The 19,146-nt window shown below is 42.8% G+C and overlaps 1 protein-coding gene across 1 annotated transcript; it reads right to left on the bottom strand.

The window, feature by feature from the left end:
• Nucleotides 1-365: 365 nt before the first annotated feature.
• tprg1l (tumor protein p63 regulated 1-like) lies at nt 366-18,566 on the bottom strand. Its single transcript, XM_055892636.1, has 6 exons — nt 18,148-18,566; nt 17,676-17,767; nt 3,879-3,929; nt 3,548-3,673; nt 3,009-3,162; nt 366-2,886 (listed from the first exon to the last, which is right to left on the bottom strand). The coding sequence occupies exons 1-6, from the start codon at nt 18,373-18,375 to the stop codon at nt 2,692-2,694; spliced, it is 846 nt and encodes a 281-aa protein (XP_055748611.1). The 5' UTR covers nt 18,376-18,566; the 3' UTR covers nt 366-2,691.
• Nucleotides 18,567-19,146: the final 580 nt, after the last annotated feature.

Below are 19,146 nucleotides of genomic sequence, written 5' to 3'. Positions count from 1 at the left end.
GTCAGGGCCCTCAAATTCATTTTAGACCCAAGCCACCCCCTGTACCTGGACTTTACACTACTCCCCTCTTTCCTGCTGAGGGGGTTCCCTATACCTGCGCCCAAACACAACTAGACAATCATTTGTGCCAGGTGTGATATCCCTCCTAAGTAGCTCAGGCGACTGTTCCTATTGACTCCGTAAGGTCAGCAGGCTAGTCTTTTGTGTGTGTTTTATTGGTATGTAACTTGTATTGTCAATTTACAGGACACTGCAACAAAATAAGAGATTAAGCATATTCCTAGACTGCCTGGGGAAACCCCTAATCCCCAGGGTACTTCAAACTGGGTTTACAGGAACCTGCAGTGTAAGAAACAATGCCACGATTTTGATGAGTATTTATTTAATAGGCAAGGTCAGTATTAGCATATAGTCAGCGTTATGAGTCAAACCAATCTGCAAATGGGTCGGATAACAGATTTACCCAGTATGAAATATCAAAGTAATGTAGGCAATTGCCGCACGTTGGTGACCGTGCTAGTTTCTTTTTGTAACACTCAGCCTGCATCAATTCAGTATATGCTATTCTGGAGCATTTTCCAAGTTGAACAGAGACGGCATGCAAAACATGCATGCTACATTTAGACAAGGGGTGGGAAAAAAGGTAGTTGGACAGACATCTTAGTTCATTAAAGCATGATCTTGTGTAAAGCAAAGGCCTAACAACCAGATTATTCTCTGGTGAATGGATGAGGAAGATTGTATTTCAAACCAGTTTAAATCTGGTTCCTGGATATCTTGACTTTGTTTTAGTTGCATATTCAGTTTGGATCCCATGCAAGAATGATATCTTACTCTGTTTAGAAACAAAATTGAACACCCATCAACCATTGTGACTGATGGAAGAATGTTTCAAATGTAATTGGGGCTTTCTTGGTCACTTCCTGTTATTGGCCCTTATTAAGTCACTTCCTTAGATTGGCTCCTGTGCAGTGATGATACATTTAAATTTGTGCTTGTTTAGGTTGAGGGTATTTAAGGTTCATGTGGGAATAGAAGGGAATGAGGTGGATGTTCTCACCGAGCAAGCACTCAAGCATTCTAATGTCGACATGGACAAATCAGTAAAGCAGAGGCCAAGAGGGTTAATAACAAATGGCAAGAGTTGTGGAGCAGGGAGGGGAAGATCCATTAAAAGGTGGGGGCAGGGAGGTCCTCAGGTCGAGAGGAGAAAAAAAACAATGGCATGGAACTATTTCACTATAGTCCTTTCCAAATACTTGAACAGAAATGGATTATTCTGTTCCTGAGAGCTACTGATCAAAAGGTCTGCGGCAAAGCCGTACGAGCTTGGTAAAAGGAGACCTTTACATTCAAATGCTGTATCCAATTTAACTTGTTGCTTTTTTTCTTTGAGGTTTATGTCAGACTATGGCTACAGCCCTAACTAGTTAGTTACTTGAATAGTTGACTAATAGATCAACGTAATCTAAGATGGCCACCATTTTTATTCCCATGGTCGATAAGACTATTTTAGCCTCCGAGCAAGATTTGTGTAGTAGATTGTTTGATGAAACGATATGTAGAAAGGATTTTTCCCCCCCTTCTAGGCATTTCTATACCGGTCAACACTAAGAATCAAACGGGTATGAAAACGTACCTCAATCCAGGCATGGAAGGTGTCACTGTACTCAATTATCCCACAATGCCTGACAGCAAATCATAATACTGCTAGTTCGGAATTAAACTGCCTTTCTTGTCCTCATGCTATGTAGCTAATGCTAAAGTAACATATTCCACAACAATTCTCCGGCAGCTACTCACCCCAACGTTAGACATCACATTTTCATAGAACCTAATCCGCTGCTTTTGCATTAACTAGCCTAGCATGAGGACGATAAAGGCTGTGTTTTCTAGAAATGGAGACGAGTAGGCCTAATCAATTTAAGAAAATTGTCACAAGGGAATATCTGTAGGTGGGCTTGCACCAAACAATGTATAATTCAAGTAAAATATAGTAAATAACATGGTCATAATTTTGACTGAAAAAGCAGATTGTAGTACCGGCAGCTGCATTAATTCTCAAATCTTACTACAACTTCCCAATATCATGGATTTTAGAGCCAATCTGGCTAATGCGAAAATCTGCTATTTTGCAAGGTGTCTCAGGTTGAAAATAATGGGTAGACCACTTGATTATGCAAAGCTCATTGCATCAGTTTCTGTAATAACGAGCACTGATAAAGCCCACTCTTATACCTAAAGTTAAAGCACCTAACCATGCCCTCGTACTGCACAAAAGGCCCACACTAATGTTAACTTCCATGGACACTAAGTCAGGTTCACCTAGCAGGATCAGGTGTGTATTACAGTATTTTCACAATGGCAAGGTAAACAGTATGCACTGTACCCACAACTAGCGACATTCCCTAATCGCACAAACACACCAAATTCACATACTGTAGGTCTCTCCACTCAGGGGTTAAATAATTATGGCAAATGGAAAACATACCTTTGCATGAGAGCACTGTGGCAGGAGTGGAGAGAACTCAGGCTTACTGCACACCATGGCTGCCCGCCGGATATACTCAAGCGTTGGGTATGACACAGCCACATTGTCAGCATTCCACGAGCAGACAGACACACACTCATAAAACACAGTTTGACAGCGCTCCCACTGCTGTGGAATAAGAGGGTCACTCTGTGGGAACATTAGAAGCCAATCTTTCCCCTGGTCATGGAGTAGCCCAGTTTGGCCTCATTGTTGATAAAGGACATGATGCCCAGGTAGGTCTCGATGAGGAGGGGCCTCTCTAGGATCAGAACTCCGTTGGCCCTGCCCGGAATAGCAAACTCCTTGTGGGCCTTCTTCACTGCCTGAACCAGCTGGGTCCGGAAGATGTCCATCTGACAGAAGAGGAGAGCAGCTCAGTGTTTAATATACCAAGCTCCCATGTGAACATAAATATTGCATATAAATAGTTAATATTGTAAATGGGGAAGGGGAGGTGGCAACGTAAGAGTTTAACCTGGCAGAGAGAGGCCACTTTCTCGTCGGCACGGGCCATGGGGTGCTCAGTGAAGGTGACATAGGGCATGTCCGTGGACCAGGGATTCCAGCGGTTCACAAAGGAGGGGCGTGGGCGTTTGTCCCACTGAACCCGAATCCCATAGCCCTCCCTCCTGTAGAGACACTTATTGTAATGCCAGTGTGCTGGGAGTAATCAATGAATAGTAGGCTGTGTTCAGTGGGCACGAGAGGAGAAAAGCTTTAGAAACAGAAGGTGTATCTATACTTGTCCAATATGCCTTCCTAGTTTTCGGTTTCCATGCCTACTGAACACGTCTGACTGCTGAGTGTATTTGGCCCTGTCCAGAAACAACCCCAAGCCCTCTTATCCCATAGCGACTTGAGTAGACTCAACATAGTTGGATATGTATAAGCAATATGGCAACATTTCCACCAAGCCTATCTCAAGTGAACGTTAGCCTTCTACCAATTATTTCAGAACATCGACAAGTGGCTTGTGTTGTTGTAAGTACAGGGTCATGGCTCAGTGGCTCTTACTTGTTGAGGGATTTGGGCGGGAACTCAAACTCGCCCACTGAGATGGTGTCCACGGCATTAAGGGAGATTCTGATGACCTGCTGACACAGCAGGTTGATGAAGTCATACTTGCAAACCAGCAGGGACCTGTTAGAAAACCAAGAGGGACAATATGGTAAATGAAGTAAAGAGTGTAGTTTGACGCCTTAATCATCACGAATAGATCACAACCGTGTCTAGGCTTTCATCCAGTCGGCAACATAAATGTATCAAATAATATGGGAATGGATCCCTCCAATTAGGTTCAAATGGATATCCAATCATAACATTCGCCACTAATCATTTGGTTTACCTGTCAGTTATGAGCACCAGTCTCTCCTTCTCGTTGTTCCAGTGGTCAACTCTAAGGGAAACATTATTACATTGAGATTTAGCATTTTCATCTGTAGCGAAAATAATGTAATGAGATATTCATGAAAATATGAAGTCACAATGGTGTAAGAGAGACTAAAATGTGTCAAGGGTTTGTGTGATTTTTTTACCAATTGGCATCTGCCGACAGAATATAATTTTTCATTGAGATGGTATGTATTAACTGGATAAATAAACGTGCCTTTTTCAAGCACTACATGGCTCTTAATTGCCCCATAAATATATCCTTGCCTCTCATTTGCACTAATATCGTTTCAAAGTTTATTTACCACGTCCACAGGAAAATAGGTGTAAAACAGTAGTGACATTCTTACCTTGAGAGCTCTTTCCCAACAATGCAATAATAATAATAATAATAATAATAAAGAATAAAAACAACAAGAACTACGATGTGAGTTAGAAACACGAGAATGCAAGTATATACATGCAAGTGTCTGGTAGTAGGATATACAGAGCCCTCAGAATGTATTCACACCCCTTGACTTTTTCCACATTTTGTTGCGTTACAGCCTGAATTAAAAATTAATTAAATGTTTTATTTTATTTATTTATTTCACCTTTAGTTAACCAGGTAGGCTAGTTGAGAACAAGTTCTCATTTACAACTGCGACCTGGCCAAGATAAAGCAAAGCAGTGTGACACAGACAACAACAGAGTTACACATGGAATAAACAATAAACAAGCCAATGACACAGTAGAAAAAAAAATAAAGTCTATATACAGTGTATGCAAAAGGCATGAGGAGGTAGGCAATAAATAGGCCATAGGAGCGAATAATTACAATTTAGCAGATGAACACTGGAGTGATAAATGAGCAGATGTGCAAGTAGAGATACTGATGTGCAAAAGAGCAGAAAAGTAAATAAAAACAGTATGGGGATGAGGTAGGTAGATTGGGTGGGCTATTTACAGATGGACTATGTACAGCTGCAGCGATCGGTTAGCTGCTCAGATAGCTGATGTTTAAAGTTGGTGAGGGAAATAAAAGTCTCCAACTTCAGCGATTTTTGCAATTCGTTCCAGTCACTGGCAGCAGAGAACTGGAAGGAAAGGCGGCCAAATGAGGTGTTGGCTTTGGGGATGATCAGTGAGATATACCTGCTGGAACGTGTGCTACGGGTGGGTGTTGCCATCGTGACCAGTGAACTGAGATAAGGCGGAGCTTTATCTAGCATAGACTTATAGATGACCTGGAGCCAGTGGGTCTGGCGAGGAATATGTAGCGAGGGCCAGCCGACTAGAGCATACAGGTCGCAGTGGTGGGTGGTATAAGGTGATTTGGTAACAAAACGGATGGCACTGTGATAGACTGCATCCAGTTTGCTGAGTAGAGTATTGGAAGCTATTTTGTAGATGACATCGCCGAAGTTGAGGATCGGTAGGATAGTCAGTTTTACTAGGGTAAGTTTGGTGGCGTGAGTGAAGGAGGCTTTGTTGCGAAATAGAAAGCTGATTCTAGATTTAATTTTGGATTGGAGATGTTTAATATGAGTCTGGAAGGAGAGTTTACAGTCTAACCAGACACCTAGGTATTTATAGTTGTCCAGATATTCTAGGTCGGAACCGTCCAGGGTGGTGATGCTAGTTGGGCGGGTGCGGGCAGCGAACGGTTGAAAAGCATGCATTTGGTTTTACTAGCGTTTAAGACCAGTTGGAGGCCACGGAAGGACTGTTGTATGGCATTGAAGCTCGTTTGGAGGTTAGTTAGCACAGTGTCCAAGGAAGGGCCAGAAGTATACAGGATCAGGGAATCGCCCACAGCAAGAGCTACATCATTGATATATACAGAGAAAAGACTCGGCCCGAGAATTGAAACCTGTGGTACCCCTATAGAGACTGCCAGTGGTCCGGACAACATGCCCTCCGATTTGACAGACTGAACTCTGTCTGCAAGGTGTTTGGTGAACCAGGCGAGGTAGTCATTAGAAAAACCAAGGCTATTGAGTCTGCCGATAAGAATACGGTGATTGACAGAGTAGAAAGCCTTGGCCAGGTCAATGAAGACGGCTGCACAGTACTGTCTTTTATCGATGGCGGTTATGATATCGTTCAGTACCTTGAGCGTGGCTGAGGTGCACCCGTGGCCGGCTCGGCAACCGGATTGCACAGCGGAGAAGGTACGGTGGGATGTGAAATGTTCAGTGATCCGTTTATCAACTTGGCTTTCGAAGACTTTAGATAGGCAGGGCAAGATGGATATAGGCAGGGCAGGATGGATATAGGTCTGTAACAGTTTGGGTCTTGGGTGTCACCCCCTTTGAAGAGCGGGATGACCGTGGCAGCTTTCCAATCTTTAGGGATCTCGGGGCGATACGAAAGAGAGGTTGAACAGGCTGGTAATAGGGGTTGCAACAATGGCGGCGGATAGTATTAGAACGAGAGAGTCCAGATTGTCTAGCCCAGCTGATTAGTACGGGTCCAGGTTTTGCAGCTCTTTCAGAACATCTGCTATTTGGATTTGGGTGAAGGAGAAGCTGGGGAGGCTTGGGCAAGTAGCTGCTGGGGCGGAGCTGTTGGCCGGGTTTGGAGTAGCCAGGAGGAAGGCATGGCCAGCCGTTGAGAAATGCTTATTGAAATTTTCGATTATCATGGATTTATCGGTGGTGACCGTGTTACCTAACCTCAGTGCAGTGGGCAGCTGGGAGGAGGTGCTCTTGTTCTCCATGGACTTTAGTGTCCCAAGACTTTTTGGAGTTAGAGCTACAGGATGCAAATTTCTGCTTGAAAAAGTTAGCCTTTGCTTTCCTGACTGAATGCGTGTATTGGTTCGTGACTTCCCTGAACAGTTGCATATCGCGGGGACTATTCGATGCTATTGCTGTCCGCCACAGGATGTTTTTGTGTTGGTCAAGGGCAGCCAGTTCTGGAGTGAACCAAGGGCTATATCTGTTCTTAGTTCTGCATTTTTTGAACGGGGCATGCTTATCTAAGATGGTGAGGAAATTACTTTTAAAGAATGACCAGGCATCCTCGACTGACGGGATGAGGTCAATATCCTTCCAGGATACCCGGGCCAGGTTGATTAGAAAGGCCTGCTCGCAGAAGTGTTTTAGGGAGCGTTTGACAGTGATGAGCGGTGGTTGTTTGACCGCGGACCCATAGTGGATACAGGCAATGATCGCTGAGATCCTGATTGAAAACAGTGGAGGTGTATTTGGAGGGCAAGTTGGTCAGGATGATGTCTATGAGGGTGCCCATGTTTACGGATTTAGGGTTGTACCTGGTGGGTTCCTTGATGATTTGTGTGAGATTGAGGGCATCTAACTTAGATTGTAGGACTGCCGGGGTGTTAAGCATATCCCAGTTTAAGTCACCTAATAGAGCAAACTCTGAAGCTAGATGGAGGGCGATCAATTCCCAAGTGGTGTCCACAGCTGGGAGCGGGGGGGGGGGGGGGGGGGGGGGGGGTCGAGTCGATAGCAGGCGGCAACAGCAAGAGACTTATTTCTGGAGAGATGAATTTTTAAAATTAGAAGTTCTGTTTGGGTATAGAAAAGAATGAAAAAAAGTATGGAAAGTATGACAGAACTTTGCAGGCCATCTCTGCAGTAGATTGCAACTCCTCCCCCTTTGGAAGTTCTATCTTGACGGAAAATGTTGTAGTTGGGTATGGAAATCTCAGAATTTTTGGTGGCCTTTCTAAGCCAGGATTCAGACACGGCAAGGACATCAGGGTTGGCGGAGTGTGCTAAAGCATTGAGTAAAACAAACTTAGGGAGGAGGCTTCTGATGTTAACATGCATGTTACCAAGGCTTTTTCGATCACAGAAGTCAACAAATGAGGGTGCCTGGGGACATGCAGGGCCTGGGTTTACCTCCACATCACCCGAGGAGGAGTAGGATGCGGGTACGGCTAAAGGCTATCAAAACTGGTCGCCTAGAGCGTTGGGGACAAAGAATAAAAGGAGCAGATTTCTGGGCGTGGTAGAATAGATTCAGGGCATAATGTGCAGACAGGGGTATGGTGGGGTGCGGGTACAGCGGAGGTAAGCCCAGGCACTGAGTGATGATAAGAGGTTGTATCTCTGGACATGCTGGTTATAATGGGTGAGGTCACCGCATGTGTGGTAGGTGGGACAAAGGGGGTATCAGAGGTATGATGAGTGGAACTAGGGGTGATAACTAACCTAAACAACAGTATACAAGGCATATTGACATTTGAGAGACATACAGCGAGGCATAAAGTAATCACGGGTGTTGATTGGGAGAGCTAGCTAAGACAACGGGTAAGAAACAGCTAATCAGCTAAAACAACAACAACAACAGGTAAAATCGCGATGAATTGGCAGAGAGGGTCGGTTAACTACACACAGAGCCTGAGTTCGCGGCTGGCAAAAAAATAAACAGAATGGAGTACCGTGATTAATGGACAGTCCAGCAGGCATCAGCTATGTAGCCAAGTGATCATAGGGTACAGGGGGCAGCAATAGGCTAGCACGCGGGCGACACAGCGTTTAAAGTTAGTAGCCCGGGGCTAGTAGAAGCGTCTACTCCGACGTCCGATGGTGGCCGGTTGAAGGCACAGCGGATGGAGTATTCGTCGGCAGACCAGTCGTGGTGGTGCGGCGGGGCGCCGTGTCGACAAAGGATCCAAGCCAGATGACGAAAGAGGTATTGTAGTTGTAGAAATTTAGTTTACTAGCCGGGAGATGCGCCTGGCTCACGGCTAACTGGTGCTAGCTTCGGGGCAGGGGCGTTAGCCACTATAGCCACTCGGTAGCAGCGGTGATCCGGTGCCAAGGTCCAGAGCTTACGGCAAGGATCCGGTGGAGTAGTGGGTTCTAGCAGTGTTTGGGTGGGGTCCGGGTGAACAACTGAGTAGGCCGGGAGGTGGGCCTCAGAGATAGCTTCGGTACTGGGTAACTCGGTGGGTGCTAGCTAGCTGTGAAGATCAGGAGTAATGGTCCAGGGATTACGGCAGGAATCCGGCGTTGTAGTGGAGAGACAGTCCGATACTGGTAGGCTGGCGAGTATTATCCAGGCAAAAAAAAAATTGATTGGTATCTGGGTAGAAGGTAAAGGCCGCTAGCAGTGGCTAACAATGACTAAATAGTTTGTAGCTAATTCTTCTTCTGATGGCTAGGTGGTTCTTGCTATAAGGTCTAAAAATTCAAAATAATAGCGGTTCCGTATCACATTGGGTGAGGCAGGTTACCTGAAGGTATAATTGAATTAAAATGGAAAAGAGATTGAAAATAAAATTGAAATATATACAAAAAAAAGACGAAAAATACACGAGAGGATGAAATGTAAATTTAAATATACACAAAAAAAATACACGAGAGGACGAAGGATGAACAAAACACGTCTGCACTGCTACGCCATCTTGGATCTAACCAAATATCTAAATATCTAACCAAACCAACCAAATATTTAAAAGGAGATGTATCTACTGCTTGGATAAGAATAAATACAAATGATTGTCACATATACCAGATAGATGCAGTGAAATGTGTTTTGTTTTACAGGGCCAGCCATAGCAGTACGGCACCCCTGGAACAAATGTAGATTGTGTCACGCTAGTTAGCATTGGCTTGTGAAACTACCTCTGTGTCCAGTATGAAGTTAGACAGAAAAATGGTATCCACAAGTTCATTGAACTATGGTTAAGTAGATAAAGGGCCACATTGCCAAAATCCCGAAGTATCCCTTTAATAGGTGAATGACTGTCACGCTTGCTAATAGTGACGAGGTAACATTAATTACACTACCATATGAATACCTGCTATGCCTGTGAGATAGGAAGCGATGTGAAGTATAATGTGCTTACTAGTCATTAAGACCAGCCTTATTGATGGTAGTGTTTAACATGATTTTGGAATGACTATCTCTGTACCCCACACATTGTAAGGTATTGTAAGGTCCCTCAGTCAAAGTGTGAATTTCAAAACACAGATAACCAAAGACCAGGGAGGTTTTCCAATGCCTCGCAAAGGGCACCTATTGGTAGATGGGTAAAAAAGTTAAAAAGCAGACATTGAATATCCTTTTGAGCATGGTGAAGTTATAAATTACACTTTGGATGGTGTATCAATACACCCAGTCACTACAAAAAATAAGTATCCTTCTGAGGAGAAAAGAAACCTCTCATGGATTTCACCATGAGGCCAATGGTGACCTTAAAACAGTTTTTAAAATTGCCGTGATAGGAGAAAACTGAGGATGGATCAACATCGCAGTTACTCCACAATAATAACATAATTGATTTCTCTCAATGCGGCCTCATTGTCTCTAGTGCCCCCTGCTGTCAAAACAGAGGTACAGACATATACTGAGGGTGGTGGGTGCATAGAAAGACAAAACTATTAGTTCTGGGTGTCCGAGATTATGAGTGGGTGAAACAATGATATCGATCACGTGAAACTTTTCATTCCTTTGTGAAGACTCGATAGCGCATTGAGGCCAAATGAAGGCGGGTTCAATTATTTCTATGGGTTGGTTAATCTCTCGTGGACAGTGCACGTAACATCTGACACAATTGCGCAAGATATTTAGTTCATGGAGACAACATGGTCTGTGCTATCCGGAAACCTTGGGACATCCCTACCCCATTGAAGTTGAAATGTAAAACGGTTAGGGTTAGGTAAGGGTTATGGTTAGGGATTCAAACTTCTTATGGCTGCAATCCCGTTAACGGGATCGATATGACAACAGCCAGTGAAAGTGCAGGGCGCCAAATTCAAACAGAAATCTCATAATTAAAATTCCTCAAGCATACAAGTATTTCACACCATTTTAAAAAGATGCACTTCTTGTTAATCCCACCACAGTGTCCGATTTCAAAAAGGCTTTGCAGTGAAAGCACCACAAACGATTATGTTAGGTCACCGCAAAAACACAGCCATTTTTCCAGCCAAAGACAGGAGTCACAAAAAGCAGAAATAGAGATGAAATGAATCACTAAACTTTGATGATCTTCATCAGATGACACTCATAAGACTTCATGTTACACAATACATATATGTTTTGTTCGATAAAGTTCATATTTATATCAAAACACCTCAGTTTACATTGGCGCCATGTTCAGAAATGCCTTCAAAATATCCTCAGAAATTGCAGAGCCACATAAATAAAAGAAATACTCATCATAACCTCTGAAGAAAGATACATGTTTTACATAGAATTACAGATAAACTTGTTCTTAATGCAACCGCTGTGTCAGATTTCAAAAAAGCTTTACGGCAAAAGCACAATATTCAATAATCTGAGAACAGCGTTTAGCCACAAAAGGAAGTTACCCAGCCAAATTGTGGAGTCAACAAAAGTCATAAATAGCATTATAAATCTTCACTTACCTTTGCTGATCTTCGTTGGAATGCACTCCCAGGACTCCCACAAGAAATGTTAGTTTTCCTTGGTAATGTCCATCATTTATGTCCAAAGAGCTACTTTTGTTAGCGTGTTTGGTAAACAAATCCAAAGTCACAAAGCGCGTTCACTAAAAGCAGACGAAATGTCAAAAAGTTCCGTAACAGTCAGAAGAAACATGTCAAACGATTGATTCAATACATCTTTAGGATGTTAACATAAATTTTCAATAATGTTTCAACCGGAGAATTCCATTGTCTTCAGAAGAGCGATGGCACAGAGCTCCCTCTCATGTGATGTCATTCCCGTCTCCTTCGGCCCCACTTCACAATAGAAGCATCAAACAAGGTTCTACAGACTGTTGACATCTAGTGGAAGCCGTAGGAAGTGCAAACTGACCCATATCCCACTGTGTATTTGATAGACGATGAGTTGAAAACCTACAAACCTCAGATTTCCCACTTCCTGGTTGGATTTCTTTCTCAGGTTTTTGCCTGCCATATGAGTTCTGTTATACTCACAGACATCATTCAAACAGTTTTAGAAACTTCAGAGTGTTTTCTGTCCAATATTACTAATAATAATATGCATATATTAGCAACTGGGACTGAGGAGCAGGCAGTTTACTCTGGGCACCTTTTCATCCAAGCTACTCAATACTGCCCCTGCAGCCATAAGAAGTTAAGGTACCCCATTCATAAACGTTAACTACCTTTAGCGCCTATTGACGATATTAAATACATTTCAGAATATACTATCATCGAGAAATAATTTCACAAAATTCACTCGTTAAATTACTACACCATTTTAATAGGGTTCCCACAAGGCCATATTTGTATGTTACAGTGCTTGTTTACGGAAGACAATGGACCACCTGTGCCAATTAGCCATCTGTGTCTCCGTACAACTTGGGGCAGAAGAAAGACTGACGCCCAAACGTGTTGTCACTGAAAAATACTGTCAGCTGCAAATGCTAAAACAGTGTATAGCAAGTGTGTATTTTGATGTGATGTGAAAGTAGAGGGATTTAGGTTTCTAGAACCCTACCGCAACTGAGAATCGATTCACGTTTACATTTGAGTATTTGGCTGTTTTGGCTTCCAGAGCCAATTCGCCTTAAACAAAAGAACATGTAAGGTCCTTGGACTATAAGGAGTAACGTTAGGCTCCTTTAGTCCATTATTGGGCTAGGTTTAGGGTAGGGACATCTCAAGTAATCCCGGATAGCACTGACCAACATGCGCTGTTTGAGTTACTCCAGGAAGTGACTTTGCAGTGCTGCCGTCTCATTGAGTTGCTCAAGTTGAAGGCCGACCGGGGTACTGCAGGCTGCCATTAGCAACTCAATCTTTTTAACTTCTGTGTGCGATTTTAAAACGATTGGTTCAAGGACATACAGTTGAAGTCGGAAGTGTACATACACCTTAGCCAAATAAATTTAAACTCAGTTTCACAATTCCTGACATTTAATCCTCGTAAAAATGCCCTGTTTTAGGTCAGTCAGGATCACCACTTTATTTTAAGAATGTGAAATGTCAGAATAATAGTAGAGAGAATTATTTATTTCAGATTTTATTTTCTTTCTTTCATCACATTCCCAGTAGGTCAGAAGTTTACATACACTCAATTAGTATTTGGTAGCATTGCCTTTAAATTGTTTAACATGGGTCAAACGTTTTGGGTAGCCTTCCACAATAAGTTGGGTGAATTTTGGCCCATTCCTCCTGACAGAGCTGGTGTAACTGAGTCAGGTTTGTAGGCCTCCTTGCTCGCACACGCGTTTTCAGTTCTGCCCACAAATTATGTATAGGATTGAGGTCAGGGCTTTGTGATGGCCACTCCAATACCGTGACTTTGTTGTCCTTGAGCCATTTTGCCACAACTTTGGAAGTATGCTTGGGGTCATTGTCCATTTGGAAGACCCATTTGCGACCAAGCTTTAACTTCCTGACTGATGTCTTGAGATGTTGCTTCAATATATCCACATACATTTTCCTTCATGATGCCATCTATTTGGTGAAGTGCCCCAGTCCCTCCTGCAGCAAAACACCCCCACAACATGATGCTGCCACCCCCGTGGTTCACGGTTGAGATGGTGTTCTTTGACTTGCAAGCCTCCCCTTTTACCTCCAAATATAACGATGGTCATTATGGCCAAACAGTTCTATTTTTGTTTCATCAGACCAGAGGACATTTCTCCAAAGTCTTTGTTCCCATGTGCAGTTGCAAACCGTAGTCTGGCTTTTTTATAGCAGTTTTGGAACAGTGTCTTCTTCCTTGCTGAGCGGCCTTTCAGGTTATGTCGATATATGACTCGTTTTACTGTGGATATAGATACTTTTGTACCTGTTTCCTCCAGCATCTTCACAAGGTCCTTTGCTGTTGTTCTGGGATTGATTTGTACTTTTCGCACCAAAGTACGTTCATCTCCTTCCTGAGCGGTATGATGGCTGCGTGGTCCCATGGCATTTATACTTGCGTACTATTGTTTGTACAGATGAATGTGGTACCTTCAGGCGTTTGGAAATTGGTCCCAAGGATGAACCAGACTTGTGGAGGTCTACAATTTTTCTTGGCTGATCAGTTCTTGGCTGATTTCTTTTGATTTTCCCATGATGTCAAGGAAAGAAGCATTGAGTTTGAAGGTAGGCCTTGAAATACATCCACAGGTACACCTCCAATTGACTCAAATTATGTCAATTAGCCTATCAGAAGCTTCTAAAGCCATGACATCATTTTGTGGAATTTTCCAAGCTGTTTAAAGGCACAGTCAACTTAGTGTATGTAAACGTCTGACCCACTGGAATTGTGATGCAGTGAATTATAAGTGAAATAATCGGTCTGTAAACAATTGTTGGAAAAATTACTTGTGTCATGGACAAAGTAGATGTCCTAAACGACTTGCCAAAACTATAGTTTGTTAACAAGAAAAACGAGTTTTAATGACTCCAACCTATGTGTATGTAAACTTACGACTTCAACTGTACATCTGGTGTATCAGAAGCAATTATTGGCAACTATGGAATGGTGAAGAAGAACTCCGTGGAGCACACATGTCCGAAATTAATTTAGCCATTCATTGTAGCATTGGCACTCTGTAGAGTTGCTATTTTCTCAAGTTATTGTGTCAATTAACTCATGACATTCCTAGATTACTCATTATACTAATAAAGTCAGATAAAAAAAAATAAAAAAATAAACAAATACAATAGTCAGTATAAAAAAAGGTTAAGGGTACCAAACTGTATATATACACAGTACCAGTCAAAAGTTTGGACACACCTACAAGTCTTTTTTTTGTATGTTACTATTTTCTACATCAAAATGATGAACACATATGTAATCATGTAGTAACCAAAAATAAGTGTTAAACAAAATCAACATATATTTTAGATTCCTCAAAGTAGCCACTCTTTGCCTTGACAGCTTTGCACACGCTTGACATTCTCTCAACCAGCTTCATAAGGAATGCTTTTCCAACTGTCTTGATTTGAAAGACTTCCCACATATGCTGAGCACTTGTTGGCTGCTTTTCCTTCACTCTGCAGCCCAACTTCTCCCAAACGATCTCAATTGGGTTGAGGTCAGGTGATTATGGAGGCCAGGTCATCTGATGCAGCACTCGTCACTCTCCTTCTTGGTCAAACAGCCCTTACAGCCTGGAGGTGTGTTGGGTCATTGTCCTGTTGAAAAACTAATGATAGTGGAATGGCGTATCACTGCAGAATACTGTGGTAGCCATGCTGGTTAAGTATGCCTTGAATTCTAAATAAATCACTGACAGTGTCACCAGCAAAGCACCCCCACACCTCCTCCTCATCCGTTCACCTACTCTGCGTCTCACAAAGACACAGCGGTTGGAACCAAAACATTTCAAATTTAGACTCAGACCAAAGGACAGATTTCCACCGGTCTATGTCCATTGCTTGTGTTTCTTGGCCCAAGAAAGTCTCTTCTTATTAGTGTCCTTTAGTAGTGGTTTATTTGCAGCAATTCGACCATGAAGGCCTGATTCACGCAGTCTCCTCTGAACAGTTGATGTTGAGATGTGTCTGTGAAGCATTTATTTGGGCTGCAACTTCTGAGGCTTGTAACTCTAATGAACTTATCCTCTGCAGCGGAGGTAACTCTGGGTCTTCCTTTCCTGTGGTGATCCTCACGAGAGACAGTTTTATCATCGCGCTTGATAGTTTTTTTGAAAGATTTGAAAGAAGAAACTTTCAAATTGTACAGATTGACTGACCTTCATGTCTTTAATGATGGACTGTTGTTTCACTTTGCTTATTTGAGCTGTTCTTGCCATAAGGCACACCTGTTAATTGAAATGCATTCTAGGTGACTACCTCATGAAGCTGGTTGAGAGAATGCCAAGAGTGTGCAAAGCTGTCATCAAGGCAAAGGGTGGCTACTTTGAAGAATGTCAAATATATTTTGATTAAAAAAAAAAAAAATTGGTTACTACATGATTAAATGTGTTATTTCGTAGTTTTGATGTCATCACTATTATTCTACAATGTAGAAAATTGTAAAAAGAAAAGAAAAACCCTGGAATGAGTAGGTGTCCAAACTTGACTGGTACTGTATATCTGGCTGTGTTGGCAAAATCACTACATATTCCATTGAGGCAAGCAGGGAGAGGATGGCCGTTGTCAGTTTCAAGACCAGTCAGAAACGCCCAGCTAACCCTACGCCAGTGGATCTCAAAACTGAACTTGGATCCACATTAAGTAGCAATGATATCCTTTGCCACCGCTGGTCTTAAAGACAGCTTGAACCAGTCATGACTATTCAAAAAAATAAATCTAGTTTCTTATACTGAAAAAATATATAAAAACGCAACATGTAAAATGTTGGTTCCATGAGCTGAAATAAGATCCCAGAAATGTTCCATACGCACAAAAAGCTCTCTCTCAAATTGTGCGGACAAATTTGTTTACATCCCTGTTAGTGAGAATTTCTCCTTTGCCAAGATAATCCATCCACCTGACAGGTGTGGGAAACTAATCTGCGTGCTCGTCGCCCTTACCAGGGTCTTGACCTGACTGCAGTTCGGCTTCGTACCCGATGTCAGTGGGCAAATGCTCACCTTCGATGGCCACTGGAGAAGTGTGCTCTTCACAGATGAATCCCGGTTTCAACTGTACTGGGAAGATGGCAGACAGTGTGTATCGCATCGTGTGGGTGAGCGGTTTGCTGATGTCAATGTTGTGAACAGAGCGCCCCATGGTGGTGGTGGGGTTATGGTATAGGCAGGCATGAGCTACAGACAACGAACACAATTTTATCAATGGTAATTTGACTGCACAGAGATACCATGAACGAGATCCTGAGGCCCATTGTCGCGCCATCAGCTCATGTTTCAGCATGATAATGCACGACCCCATGTTACAAGGATCTGTACACAATTCCTAGAAGTTGAAAATGTTCCAGTTCTTCCATGGCCTACATACTCAGAAATGACACCAATTCAGCATGTTTGGGATGCTCTGTGTCGACGGCATGTCCCAGCTCCCGCCAATATCCAGCAACTTCACACAGCCATTGAACAGTAGTGGGACAACATTCCACAATCAACAGCCTGATCAACTCTATGCGAAGATGTGTCGCGCTGCATGAGGCAAATGGCAGTCACACTAAATAGACTGGTTTTCTGATCCCACACCCCTACCTTTTTAAAGGTGGCTGTGACCAACAGTTACATATCTGTATTCCCAGTCATGCTAAATCCATAGATTACGGCCTAATGAATTTATTTCAATTGACCGATTTCCTTATATGAACTAACTCAGTCAAATCCTTAATTTTTGCACGTATATTTTTGTTCAGTGTAGTTACATGATTGTTTTGAAGTTAAGGGTGCAGTATTTATGAAGTTTGGTAATGAGCACAAAAAAATAGCATAGTTCAAGTTTAGGACAGGATATAGCTGCTGGACGCACATGCGCTCTGGGCTAATTCAGGACAAAGATTGTAGTTTTTATTTGATTAAACAATTCAGACCAAAACAAATAAATCTGATTAAATATAAGGGGATATACAGTCCCTAAATCAGCTGTAACTGTCAATACTGAAACAAAGCTTGAAATGAAGTCGCTTCTGGACACGGTAGACTCCTCACCACTAATTGGGGGATCCTGTTCTCCGTAAACAATATCGTCAGTACCACGGTCGGCCTTCAACTTCCATGGCTTCAATGAGAGGGGGCAGTTGTTCTCCACTGGAATGAATCATTGAAAACACTCAGACATCATCAAGCTCATTTCAATCACCTGTAGTACTAGGGCATAAACCAAAACGTGCACCCAAGGGGGGCCCCAGGGCCGAGTTTGGGAACCCCTGAACTTCTATACTGCCAATTTAACTTCACTGGCCTATGTGAAGATGTGAATTGCTGATAAAAATGACTCACTCTGCAAGTAGCCACACACTCAGCACTTCTCCATCCTCTGAAGGCAGGCCCACTGTTCTGATGTCATTCACTGCTCGTTCAATGGTCCCTGGCTGAAATTAAGAGGCCACAGTTAATTGATTTCAGTCCACTCATCATTATAATAATAATCGAGCAGATTGTTCCATATATCATAGCTGAATAAATTGCAGTTGTCTGAATAAATGGTTGCGTTTAACAGAACGGTTTGTTTCACAACCTAAGAAATAGATGTTGGTTTGTAACGACATGTTGCATGGGTGCTTACTGACACAAATACGCACCTTCAAATCAGAGCGAGCCAAGCTGCAGTCAATCAGCAATTGTAAGCTCGCGCTGATTGCAGCGTGAGCGTTTGACAGCTGTGTTTCCAAGCTAGCCTACTAGCTTGCTAACTAGCTAATATCCGACGTTGTTCAGATAAAAAAAAAGGGCAATTATTAGCCAGACTTACCCTGAAGACGAAATAATCCTTCACTTTCGCTTGCATTGTTGGGTTGTGGACATGAAACGGCGTCAACGTTTGTAAGGGGGAGCAACATGCTACAGAAGAACTATACCCAAAGCTCCCTCTGGCCCCCGGCGGTGTGAAGGCAACCTCGACTCCATCCTCAGCCTCTGCCGGATGAAGGACCGCAGCCCCCGGACTCATTGGCTCAACCGTGTCGTTTAGCTGAAGCATAGTGCAAACTGAGTTGTAATAAAAAGCACAAAATAGACTTCAACCTATCCTCTCGAGAATAAAGATTCAGCAAACGGTGTATTGTTTTGAATTGGTCATTGCGCACAATAATATGTTCAGAGAGGATGGTGTTTACAAGGAAGTACCCCTGCCTCACTTCCCCCTTAGATTTCCTTTTTTCACCTCTTAAAGGGGAAATCTGCAGTTTAAACAAGTGTTATCCCCCGCCACTGTTGGGCTGTAATCCTTAGTCCGAACAGCTAAAACAAGAGTTTATATTTGTATTTTGTATTTAAATTTAACCAGGCAAGTCAGTTAAGAACTAATTCTTATTTACAATGACGGCCTACCGGGGAACAGTGGGTTAACTGCCTTGTTCAGCGGCAGAACGACAGATTTTTTAGCTTGTCAGCTCGGGAATTCGATCCAGCAACCTTTCGGTTACTGGCCCAACACTCTAACCACTGCCGCCCCTATTGGACAAATTCTGCTAGGTTCCTCCCTGTTTCGTTCTGTTAAAAATTCAGCTAGGTTCCTCCTTGTTTCGTTCTGTTAGCTTCCGTTTAAGAATAGAATAAAACTTTATTGGCCATCCAGGATGGAAATGTTTATTTGGCATCACCTACCATTAAAATAATCACAGCCACATACATTCTCACATCATACACATTTAAACCAGTCAGTCCATCGTGTTGCATACACCAACAACATAGAGGACATTATACATTCACTCACAATCGACCACTAGAAACGTTTTGCAACAGAATCGGT

The sequence above is a fragment of the Salvelinus fontinalis genome, chromosome 31 (assembly GCF_029448725.1).
Source record: "Salvelinus fontinalis isolate EN_2023a chromosome 31, ASM2944872v1, whole genome shotgun sequence".
In the NCBI taxonomy this organism is placed as follows: domain Eukaryota; kingdom Metazoa; phylum Chordata; class Actinopteri; order Salmoniformes; family Salmonidae; genus Salvelinus; species Salvelinus fontinalis.
This window is presented reverse-complemented; position numbering and strand designations above follow the sequence as displayed.